This window comes from Ursus maritimus, unplaced genomic scaffold (genome assembly GCF_017311325.1).
Source record: "Ursus maritimus isolate PB19 unplaced genomic scaffold, ASM1731132v1 scaffold_13, whole genome shotgun sequence".
Taxonomy (NCBI): Eukaryota; Metazoa; Chordata; class Mammalia; order Carnivora; family Ursidae; genus Ursus; species Ursus maritimus.
In genome coordinates, this window is record NW_024423675.1 from 60,297,144 (window position 1) to 60,309,571 (window position 12,428).

General features: G+C 39.3%; 1 protein-coding gene across 1 annotated transcript in view; it reads left to right on the forward strand.

Annotated features, from left to right (window-relative positions):
* Nucleotides 1-12,428, forward strand: part of ARID1B (AT-rich interaction domain 1B) — a 426,117-nt gene that overhangs the window by 326,835 nt on the left and 86,854 nt on the right. The window contains exon 7 of the mRNA XM_040627997.1: nt 5,747-5,836. Within this exon, the coding sequence (XP_040483931.1) occupies nt 5,747-5,836 (90 nt within the window). The remainder of the gene's footprint in view (nt 1-5,746; nt 5,837-12,428) is intronic.

Below are 12,428 nucleotides of genomic sequence, written 5' to 3' on the forward strand. Positions count from 1 at the left end.
TGAACCAGCAATGAACCAGAAGATATATTTTTATATCTCTCAAAATGAAAAGGTGGTCAAACTCACTCAGAATCAGGAAAGCAAATTCAAAAATCTCAGATACTGTTTCTCACATATAAGACTGACAAACATGTTTTAAATGCCCACATACTTTGTTAGTGACGTCACAGAGAGACAGACCCTTCAGACTCTGCTAGTGAGAATTTAAATTGGTTCAGAGCTTCACAGAGGGAAACTTACTTTTTTTTTTTTTTTTTGCCCCATCAATCCTACTTCAAGGAATTTACCCTAAAGATAGATCTCAACAATACAGAAATACATACACAGGAGATTGGAAACAACGTAAATGCCCATATAGAGGCAAGTGGTTGAGTAAACTATGGAATATTCACACAAAGGAATGCCATATACCTATTCCTCAAATGAAAAATGTTATAAAAGTACTTACAGAATGTACTTTTCAGGATATGTTGTTAAGTGGAAAAGCAAAGCCCAAAACCTGTCTAGGATAGGCTACCCTTCAAGTAAGGAGTAAAATAATATAAGAGAATACACAGGTATTCTTTCATTTATGAAAAATATATGTAGCAAAGATAAGCCAAAACCTACAAAGATTGCTTATTATAGAGGGCAGCTGGAAAGAAATGGAAAGAAGGAGAAATGGAAATAGGGCAGCAGGGTTGAGGAGGGACTGACTCTTGGACGTGCATCTTTTTGTATCGCTGTGACTTACGGAACCACAGAAGTGCTTCACATACCCCCCTGAATATCAGAACAATTAAAGCCAATCAAGGTGTAAAGGGAATGCAAAATGGCAAGAAGTCCTAACAAATGGCTCTGTGTTTTTCACAGTGATGTAGATTAGTAATTCTGAAATTACTTTGTGTGTATAATAGAATTGAATAAATTAGTAAATTGATTTAGATAATGAGAACAGGGTTTCTAACTATTATGAAAAGAACTCATAATAAGGAAAGAAGGAAGGCTACAATACACCCTCCAATTCTGGATTGGAATCAGAGGTATTGGCATAAGCTCACGGTTCCGCACACAAATACTGAAATATAGATATGCATATATGTATGGGTTAGTGTACATACGTGTATTTCCTACTTCTGTTCACTAGGAGGGCCTAGAAGCAATAACACCCCAGAAATAATGAGCAGACCCTAGTGCCCTGATCTTAGTCTGTGAACATCATCTTCCGGTAAAAGGAACCAGCACTCCTAGGAGAAGTGGTTGATAACAGGGCTAGGTCAGGAAAAAGGCAAAATGAACCTGCAGTGTCTATGATTCCAAAAACTAAGGATTCGAAGGAGCTTCTGATGGCCAAAGGTGGAGCGATTTGAGCAAAAATAATAATGTCAATGTTGCATGTTAACCCATGGAATAAAATATATATCAATGAGTGTATTCATTTTTTGTTGTTTTAACAAATTACCACACACTTAGCAGCTTAAAACAACACACATCACTGTCTCACAGTTTCCATGGCGAGGCATCCAGGCGCAGCCTAGTTAGGTCCTCTGCTCAGGGCCTCCTAAGCCTGCAGAGTGTCTGTCTTCTCACCTGGAGGCTCAACTAGGAAGAATCTGCTTCCAATCTCATTCAGATTGTTGGAAAAATTAATTTCCTGTGGTTGTAGAAGTGAGGCCCTCAAGTTCTGGAGGCTGCCTATCCTTGCCATGTGGCTCAGTTCTCATCATGGGAGCTTCGTTCTTCGAGGCCATTGGAAGCACTGTCTGCTCAGAGAAGCCTGGGTCCTCTTTCAAAGTCGGGTCTGCACATCGTCATCACCCTTTTGGTGATCTCAAAGCCAGCCGATTAGGGACTTTAATTGTGTCTGTAAAATTCCTTTAATTTTACCATGTAACGTAATATTAGGAGTGGTATTTCATTGCTCTTGTTATATTCTTTGGTTAAAGCCAAGTCACAAGTTCTGCCCTCAACCAAGAAGTGGGGATTACACAAGGATGTGACTTGCTGGAAGTCATCCTGTAGTGTGCCTTCTACAATGAGTTTTTGTGGATAGAAACGAATAGTCTTATAAATACATACGCAAATGGGGAAGAAGAGCTAGTTCTTCCTCACAAGTAGATTTCCATCAATAAATGCAGAAGGAAAGAAGGGAATAAAGAATCATTCTTACAAATAGTATTGTAATAAACGTTACAGACAGGGTTCTCTAATGGATGCTTAAATTAGTGCTCGCAAGTTTGAGAGAAGACAGGATTTGCATAGTCTCAGATATCTTCCCCAAGATACAACTACAAAGGGCAAAATAGTCATTTTATATTGGAGGGATTTGGTAGACACCCAGCTTTTACCAAGTAATCAAGGTAAACAGCGCCAGAAATGAAACATATCAATGTCATGAGCAGTACTCTCCAAAAGCGTCAAGGTCATAAACATGAGGAAAGACTGAGGGTCTTTTATAGGCTGGAGGAGACTAAGAGAAATAACTAAAGGCAGTGTGAGATCCTGGAATGGAAGAAAGAAAGAAAAACAGTGGTGAAATTCAAATAAGATCTTTAGCTAATAGTGTGGTACCACGTGAAGTGCTTCTAGATAATTATAGTATGGTGATAAAAGATGTGAACACTAGGGGAGGTAGGCTAAGGGATTTATAGGAACTCATTGTACTCATTTGGTAACTTCTTTCAGTGTAAAATTTAAAGTTTTTAATTTAAAAAAATCATGATATAGACTTCTGAGAGTTTTAAGTTGGCAACAGTTGAAATTCAGGTGACATATTGGTGTTTCATTTTTATTTTGTTGCACCAAGATTTGTACAATATTGTATATACGGTCGTTGAAGAATAAATACATAGCTGTAAAGTAGTGGGACTTATTCTAACTCTAGAATTAACTATGTTTATTCTAATATAGTTTTTTCCAGTTGTAATGTGTTTTCGATTGTGTTTGCATCCTTATAGACATAGACAAGGGGAAAATGGCTTTCTTTAAAAACTCCGTTTTAATGTTAAAGCCTTCCCATAAAGTTTGTTCACTATGCATGGCAATATTCTCTTTTAAAATAATTACCAAATTTTGTTTAAAAGGTTTTACTTACGAGAAACATATGTTCTATAAAAACCTGTGGTTGTGAGGGTATTTACTTAATTCATTTGGTTCAGAGCTCTCTGAATTGTCTTCTTAACATGGACCATGGACACAAACGAATCCTGTATTATATTTCTCAGACATATTTTCTGATTCATCAGCTACTATGACTGTGCTGCTTTCTACCTGGGCATACGGAGGATGAAGGTATTTCTTCGTAACTACGAAACTGTTAGTGGAAAGAGAGGGTAAAAGCACATGGGGAGCTTAAAGCGGTTTGCTCAGATCTGTCTTTACCATGCAAAGGCTCTTGTTTATTTCTTTAAAGGATAGATTTAATAATCAATTCTCTCATTGCTGTAAAGAGTTACTGTCTTAGAATTGCGCCAGACGGGCGCAGTGCCGCTTGGCTGCAGCAGTAGTTCATGAACTCATGAGATGGGTTTCTTAGAGCCTTTTTTTATTTTTACTTGATGTGTTGTACATGAGAGCAGTGCCTTGGGCGTGCGTAGTGTAAGTGGTGGTGTCCTGTATTAACACAGAATGACTGTGTGTTTTGCTGTCATGAGTCTATGAATTCGGGCTGTCATACAGAAACAATCATTATAATGTAAGCACTTACTGTCTCAGTGCAGCTGACTCCCCGGTGACATTTTAAAAAGTCAGGGTTTGGCTGCAGAGCGCTTTCCATTTCTAAATGGGCTGCAGGTTGGGAGCCTTAGGGCATGTCATAGGAAGCACATGTCCCTGAGCAGACACAGCACCTTTTATGTGTCTCCAGCCACGTTGATGACCAGTGTTTACCCTTGAAATTGTTTTCATCCAGAATGTTGGGTTTTTTTTTTTTACTTTACATTTAATTATTTGGTGCTCACACTAATTTACTACAAATGTCAAGGAGTGAAATGAATGGCCGAATAGAGGCTGGACTGTTTGTCTAGGTTTTTTATACACTAGGTGTGGCTGTCACTGAAGAGCTTCTCCTAGTGGTCTCACAGTGCCACGTTTCTCAGCATCTGTAAATTCAGATCTTGGTTTTCACTCTCTCTGAGAATGAGAAGGGCATTTGAACCCAGGAACACACAGAAATACATTCATAGGTTTCACATACATTCTTTTCTGAAAGTGCGAAGACTAAACTCTCAAAAACAATTTCAGGATTTTTTTTATAGCTATATTTTAACAACGATGTGTACATGTTATCTAAATGGAAAATCATCTTCCTCCCTCTCTGGCTGTCACAGATACAACCGTTATTAGAATTAGTAATGAGTGACAGTCCTGAGAGACTCTGGGGACCGTGCTCTTCCTGGTCTGTAGTCAGGCTGCCTGGCCTCACAGAGATGCTATTGGTTAGAAATAGGAGAGGGTGGTTATTCAGCATAAAACACCAGGCTCTGCAGCGTGACCTTCACCAGGTGACGTGGTGGTAATCTTCAATAACATTAATTTCCTTCTCTACTCAGTTGTGACTCTTGTAGCAATGTGCAAAACCATAGAAAAGCAGGTCCTGTGATGTCAGAGCAGTTAGCTTGACCTGGCAGGATCACAGACTGTGGTATCGGAGGGTTATGCAGGGAGGTCTGTATACGCTCGCATGTATGTACGTAGGTATGTACATTTGTCTGTTTCGGTCTTTCAGTTTATTTTAGCAAAGGAGGAGATTAGAAGATGAAACAGCAGGGTCTTGGTGCCCTGAGAGCTAGCTCCTTGAGGATTGTGCTAAATTCAACTGCCTTCTTCAGTAATATTTTTAGTCAAAATGTATCTAAACCTCTGAGCCAGAAAGTGAGTTGAGATCTCAAGTACCTCTGATGATTCTTAAATTTCAAAATCCTGTCTCCTGCCTTCATGTGATTCATTGTCTCCCTTTAATTAATAAAAATAATAAGTATCATTTCCTTTAATTCATGTGCTCAGATTAAGGGCCATTAAATAACAAAGTTTTATTAATATTTGTTATGCTAATGAAGGGATTAAAGGAGTAAAAGACATGATTCCTGTCTCAAGGAGCTTACATTTTAGTTTGAAAAGACAAACTGAGCACACATTAAATAAATGGAAATCAAATAGATGTTAATAGATGCTGTTGCTTTATTAACAATAAGGATCAAAAAAGGTGCAGGATAATACCTCTTCCCTCTTTAGTGCTAATATATACTACATTTTATAGTAGTACGTTTTATGTTTTTTCACGAAGGTCTTCTATGTTTATGTTAAATCTCTGATTAATTATAAAGATTTTTCTAGTAATTGGTTGATATTTCTACATCGAATAAATATTTACCAACAAAAAATTGTTGGCCACTGTGCATGTCTGGGCACTTAGAAACTAGTTCAAACTCAGGAGGGGAGTTTAGTTCATTAGTCTTGGATTTTGTTAAATGTGTTAAAGTATTTGTTGGATTTCTGCTGCTAATTTATTTGTGAGTTTGGGAACTCCTTCAGTAAGAAATGAAACTTCTCAGGAGGTCATTGGCTGAATATGATTATCCATGTTTCTTCTTCATTTTACCAGAAAGGGGCAATGTAGCACGCTTTTTGAGCCATGTCTTTTTCAATATGGGGCCGTACCTTCTCTAATCGTTAAGATTAAATAAATGTAACTGTGTCTTGGTTTTGCACAATTGCAATATTAATGTAGAGGGTTCCCCATCCCCACTTCCCTTCCTGTGTTTTCCAGGCAGTCAGATGCCTCCTCAGCCACCTGGGAGCCAGTCAGAATCCAGTTCCCATCCTGCCTTGAGCCAGTCACCAATGCCACAGGAAAGAGGTTAGTCTTCAGTTCATATCTTATATATCTCTGTGTTTTGAGTATACAAGGCTTAAATGAATTTGGTCACCTGTGCATCTCCTCATAGATAATGTTTCTTCATCAGATGAACAAAATAACATACATATAGCAACAAATAAGGAAGAGAAGGATGCTTTCTTACAGATGAATATCGGTCCTAATGAAGTAAAATGTTAGAGTGTGTGTATGTTTAACTGTTTTGATCAATTATTTATCCCAGGATACTTAAACAGTAAAAATTTAAACACAGAGTAAGACCTTCTGTTATACAATTGTAGTGTCTTAGAACTAGAGCCAACCTGAGAGATTGTAGAGTCCAGTCACCTCAACCTACAACTAAAGAAACTGTGAGGACCAGAGAGCTTCCATAGGACTTCCTCATTGTCAGAGGCTAGTTAGGACCAGAGCCAGAAGAAAGAACATGGGCTTTTCCTGAAGCCCTTGAACACACACGTGGGTCGTCCCACATCTGCAGACTCTTTGATCTTCAGCTCAGTTGTGCACGTTGACCCCACATATTATTGCCATGGCTGCGGCCTCTGGCCTTCGTTTGTTTATCTCTGTCTACTTTCTCTCCTTCTGTAGTAAAGCTACTTTTGTTGGTGGGGATTTTCATCCAGACTAGTGTAGACGGGGGTTTACACGCCCACCGCACTGTGTGGTGCTGTGCCAACTCCCTCCCCACAGCCTGAGTCAGGGCTCACCCATCCCGCCTGTGGAGCGTGTCCCTTGCGTTCTCCCTCACGCCTACCCAGAAGACAGAAGTGGCTAGCTTGGTAGCTGCTATTTAAAGGTTCCCAGCCCCTCACGTTTATAATTATTCCTGTATGAGTTGTACCGATGATGATTTGCTTCTAATTGGAATTAAAACGTTTCAGTTATTTTACATGTTAAATAATTCAGCACCTTGTGATTTAGAAAGTAATGCCAGTGAAAAGATGGATTAGTCCTAACTACATATCATTTGTGTTGAAATGAATATTTAGTGGGAATAAAATGAAATTTTTATTTTCTACTACCTCTACATATTCAACCTTTTTATTATAATTTAATGTATAGCTAACACATTAATTCCCTTATTGAGATACTACCATATGTCTTAATGGGATAATTAATGGTTTTCATACCTCAAGGTGGATGAGAATTACCTGGAGAACTGGTTAAAAGAGACTTCTGGGCCACACACCCCCAGATTTCTGATTCAGTAGGCTTGTGGTGGGCCACTTAAAATCTGTGTTTTGGACAAGTTCCCAGCTATTGCTGATGCTGCTGATCTGAGGACCATACTTTGAGAACCACTGCCTTGTAATGACACTGTAATATGCTCTAATAATTGTGTGGTATGTGCATTTGTTTCTCTAAACTTTCCACTGTATCTTCCTGTGAACCAGTCTTGGACCTCACATCCGTTTTCTGTATTAACTCCTCGGGTCTCTGGTCATCTGGAAGTTCATGGAGAGCATACTAGCACCATGCAAGGGGAATTCTCTCCAGACTCCTTTACTTGGCCTTGGGTTGCACCTACGTTGTGTTGCCGGGTCAGGGAAGTGGAGAAAATAAAGGATGAGAGAAATTACCTGCACTGAAAACCTGCTCAGGCCAGACCCAGAGCTAAGATGAGGATACTTGTCATTTCCTTTAATCCTCACCATAACCCTGTAGCACCATTCCCACCGGGGGAGTCCGCTTCTTCAGCAAGCATTCAAGGGTAAGAGGTTCCTTATTTGGAAGTCCAATTCTAACCTTTATTGCTAAGAACTAAAAGAGAGAAACCCCTTCAGATCATCCAGCAATGTGTCCCCCCCAACCTCTTCCAACTGATACGTGTTTAAGAAATTTGAAAATGTAGAAAGCCCGATATGAACGATGGTGACACAATGAGGAAACATAGTTAAATTTTTAACTTAAAAAGGGGTGCCTGGGTGGTGCAGTAGGTTAAACGTCTAACTCTTGGTTTTGGCTCAGGTGGTGATCTCAGGGTCTTGAGATCAAGCCCCGCGCTGGGCTCTATGCTCAGCATGGAGTCGGCTTATGACTCTCTTTCCCTCTCCTTTTGCCCCTCCTCCCTTAAAATAAATAAATCTTAAAAAAAAAAAAAAAAAAAAAACACTTTTAAATACATTGGCAAGCAAAATCTAGAGTTTTCTTTTGGTGTCACTATATAAAAACCATTGTGTAGATATGTTTGTTATTTTTTTCCCTCTATCTTCATTGTGTGTAGTGGTTTTGGTAACTGGTAATGGATACATAACAATCTGGGTAGTTGCAATGTTCATTTCCTTCAAATAGCAAATATACATTTTATAATTTGCTAAATATGAATTGATTTTTATGAATACATTCCCCAAACTTTCTCTGAAAGGCTGCTAAAGGTGTTATGTATGTCCCTTATGTGCCTTTTGTTGATTGGCCAGCCCCCTAAACAGGAAAACCTTGTATTTCCAAATAGCTGGTAAATGATGCTTTGCCCTGGGGTACCTGGGTGGCTCAGTTGGTTAAGCATCTGCCTTCGACCCAGGTCATGATCCCCTGGTTCTGGGATTGAGCCCCATGTTGGGCTCCCTGCTCAGTGGGGAGTCTGCTTCTCCCTTTCCCTCTATCCTTCCCCCTGCTCATTCTCTCTCTTTCTCTCAAATAAGTAAAATATTAAAAAAAAAAATGATACTTTGCCATGAATGAGTTGAATTTCCTCCAAAATTGGATAGCAAGGCTTTTTTTAAATGGCTTTATTATTTGTTAAAATCTAGGAAGAAATGTTAGTTCTTAATGATATTTGATCAGGTATTTTAATGGCAAATGACAGTCATGATAATGCTTTGATAGAATATAACATTTTTCTTGTTCGTTTCATCATCATTGGGTGTGTACCAACAGTATATACAGTACAAAGTAGATTTGAGAAAACGCTTGCTAGAAAATTCCCCAGTGTTGACTCCCATGTATTGAAAAGTAATTTAACTTCATTTATACCTTTACAATTGATATATCCCCCTGCCCCTATTGAGGGAGGTGAGGAAAGAAACAGAGAGGAAAAAAGTAATATTGATGAGTTAGCATCTTCTAACACCCCCCCCAAAAAAAGTATTCTCTCTCAGCAACCATGAACCTTGATAGGAACATAGCCCCTGTACTGCTGCGTACTAAAATAACCAAGCTGAGCAATTTCTTTTGCACTTGCTTTGTTTTAGTAAGATTAAGATAAGAGAGTAAGATTCCAGTTACACACATGTTCTTTAATGTATCTACAAGGAATAGATTTTCTTTAATAACGAAGAATCTGAAACACACTTGCCTAGAGATAATAGCACAAAGCAAGAGATGCAGCCTACTTCTATTTGGGGTGTGGTTTTCTGGGTATTACCCATAGTCCTCGTGAAGACAGCAGTACTGATAACTCTACCCAGAAGCCTGGCTCCCTCCAGGCTCCGGAAGCTGAACTTGCTACCATCATTCCTTGCTGCCTGGTCCTTGGATTCCTGTTCAGGAAGAACATGTATTAATAAACTCTACTCTGTTGAGAATTTTGCAAACCTCAGGCTGTCCTGGGATCTGGACCACACTGGTTGGTATCTGCAAGGCCATGTCTTCTTCCCAGAGGTGCTTGTGGAGTCAGGTGCAGAGTCGGGATGCTGCCCAGATACCCAGCAGCCCTACAGTGCCCTCCGATCTGGTGGTTCTGGAATCAAGTTTGTCTCAGGTCGCCAGTCACAAGTCCATTTCCCCACATTGTATGTAGGCAAACATAACTGAGTTTCTGCAGTTTTATATTTTCCATCTACCAAAGGTGTATTTGCAAGGAAATAGGGATATGGCCTATTGTCCTCAGGTACAAAAAGAAGGGAAACGTTTTAGGTATTTATTGGCCTCTTCACTGCCCTGTAGTGCTGTCTCTACACTCTGGTCTGCTCTCCCGGACAGCACCTGGCTTAGTGCTCGCCTGTTTGCCCCTCACGTGGTGCTAGGACCTCCTACTAACTGAATAAAGAAAATGAGTTCAAATTCTTTGGTCTTACTGCTTTATTATTGATACAAGTTTAAAAGAAGAAAGGTCAAAACTTCAGCTTAGTATTCTGTAATACATTCGCCACGGGGTTTTATCTTAAATCTTCTCTCTGTAGTCCTCATATAACAGAAAATGCAGAATTGCTGTTAAAGCAAGCCCTTCACCAAAAAAAATCAAGCAGTGTAAATTATGCCACCTAAGGCATTGGAGGAAGTGTCCGGATAATGCTAAAATATGTAAAATAAGTGTTACGAGAAAACTGCAGCTAACAAGTTTAGGTTAGTTTTATCCTTCTTGTGTAATCTTCAACTTGTATGACTTAAAATTTGAAAAGAGCAATATATTGGAAATGGCTTCTTAATGTGTTGCCCTGTTTTCCAAGAGGGCTTGGAGGGAATATCTACTCAGTCATAGGAGTAGATAAATAAGTATAATTATTATCAACATTAAAATGATTGCATTTTTAACCCCCGTAAAATGTTAAGCTTAATGAAACTAGCAAATGCCCTTCTAGTTATTGGATTGGCAATTAGGTGAAAACGTTCAAGAAGGCTTATTTATTTGGACAGATGTAGAGAGGTCAGAATTAATTTTTTGAAAACCTTTTAATTGAATTCCCTTTTAATTTTCACAGTGGTGTCTAGTTAAATATTCATGGTAATGCTGGTGGTTTTCTGAAGGTCTGAACTAGATCTGAATTCTCAGAATCATCGTAGGTGATTTAACCCTTTTCATCTGGGACGCCAGCAGGGACTTCCTTAGGGTAATCCCATAGCATTTGAATAATTAGAAGGTAGTAATGAGGATTTAATTAGTCCTTGAGATATGCTGAAAGCAGAACCACTACGAACTTTCCCTTTTGGACACGGATCGCAAGCAGAGTGGACGCTTCTGTAGGACTGTGCTGGGCCAGGAAATGTATTCTGTTGCTGGAGGCGGCTCTTTGGCACCAATCTGTGACCATCAGATCTGCACGGAAGGTATCCTGGGTGAAATCTTCCAGAATTACCGAAAACCCACCCCCCCACCCACCTTCATTCTTATCCACCTACATGACAGCCTTTCTTCTCTCTCTTTACTGTTTAAAAAGAGTCGTAGTCAAAGCGCACAGGCTTACTATACTTGATGGAGAATTGGCTTTCACTGTTACCAGTGACGGCAAATTAGACAAGCTAGACGCGTGGTGGGTTTACTCTGAGTACACAGGGACAGTAGACAAGGGGAAAGTAGCAAAATCCAGTCAAACTCCATTCATGACCCTGCTGTGTATTTGAAGAGTCCCCAGATTCCCGTCTTTGGAATCCGATCTTCACAGTGATATTTATCAGCAGCTTCATGTTTATGAATATGGGTAGTGCCGTTATCCAGAGAAAGTGTGTAGCACAGAGGTGGGATTGGACATTGAGATGTTCTTCTTGTGTGCCCGCTCTGAAAAGGTGAATCAGAATTTGCATACGTCACAAGTATGAGGTTTCAAATATACCTATTTTGTGTAGATTGAGTAGAATATGTCTTCATTATTCTATTTTTTCTTCTGTTATTAATCCCAAATGTTAACGGACTTGGTATAATTTTATTCTCACTCCTTAGTGGTGCATTTTACTTTCTTTCTAAAGTCCACATAGAATTCCTCATCCAATTTCCAGGCACATCCTCTTTGCTTAGGGCAAATCTTTCTTGCTTTTTAATGCCAAGAGCAAGAAAAGAGATCTCTTAAAATAAATCGAGTCTCTTACTATAAATCAGACTGAGCTCTTGAAGGCCTGAACTGAATCTTGTTTAGACTCTGTATGCCTGTGTCTACAGCAGAGCTTCGTGTTTAATAGATGTTCGACAAAGATTGAGCTGGGCAACACAAAACAGTGCAGCCTTCACACCAATTCAGAAGTTTCCAAGGGTTTCGGAGCACAGAACAGCCAAAGAACAAAATATTTTGTGTCCTGAAATTAAGAAATCTCACCATATTAATAAATATTGTCTCAATTTTACCACGATAGCTCATTTACTGTGGTGTATGCTGTTCTTCTCTCTTAAAACGTGGTGGGCACTTTGATCTTGCACCAGATGAAAGCTGCCACTTCTGCTCCCCATCCTTCGCAGACGTATTTCTATGACTGTACAGACATGACGTCAGGCTGAGCTGGAGTCCTCCCACCTGGAGCCTCTCATTAAATGACTTGTCCAGAGGCCACCCCCCACCCGCCCGACCCTACCCTAACCAGGCTCTTTATATCTTAGGAATATTTAAATGGAAATAAGTAAAAATTTTGAAGAGTTTTTAATGCTACTAGCTGGTTTCATGGCAATATTTATATCACAATTAGTTTGAAATTTGTTAAATGATTTTGAATATCTTAATTGATCTAACTTCTTAATTTTCAAGAACAAATTAACAAGTTAGCTCAAAAATGGAGACCACCAAGATAATCGTTGAGTTAGAAGTAGAATTGAAGAGTTTTTCTCTGTTTTTGCAAACCACAGAAACTATTTTGTTCCTCTTTCTATTGGATTCTCAGTTTTAATATGACAGTAAATCTGCACATTCTGAAATGTTTTCATAGGGTATGT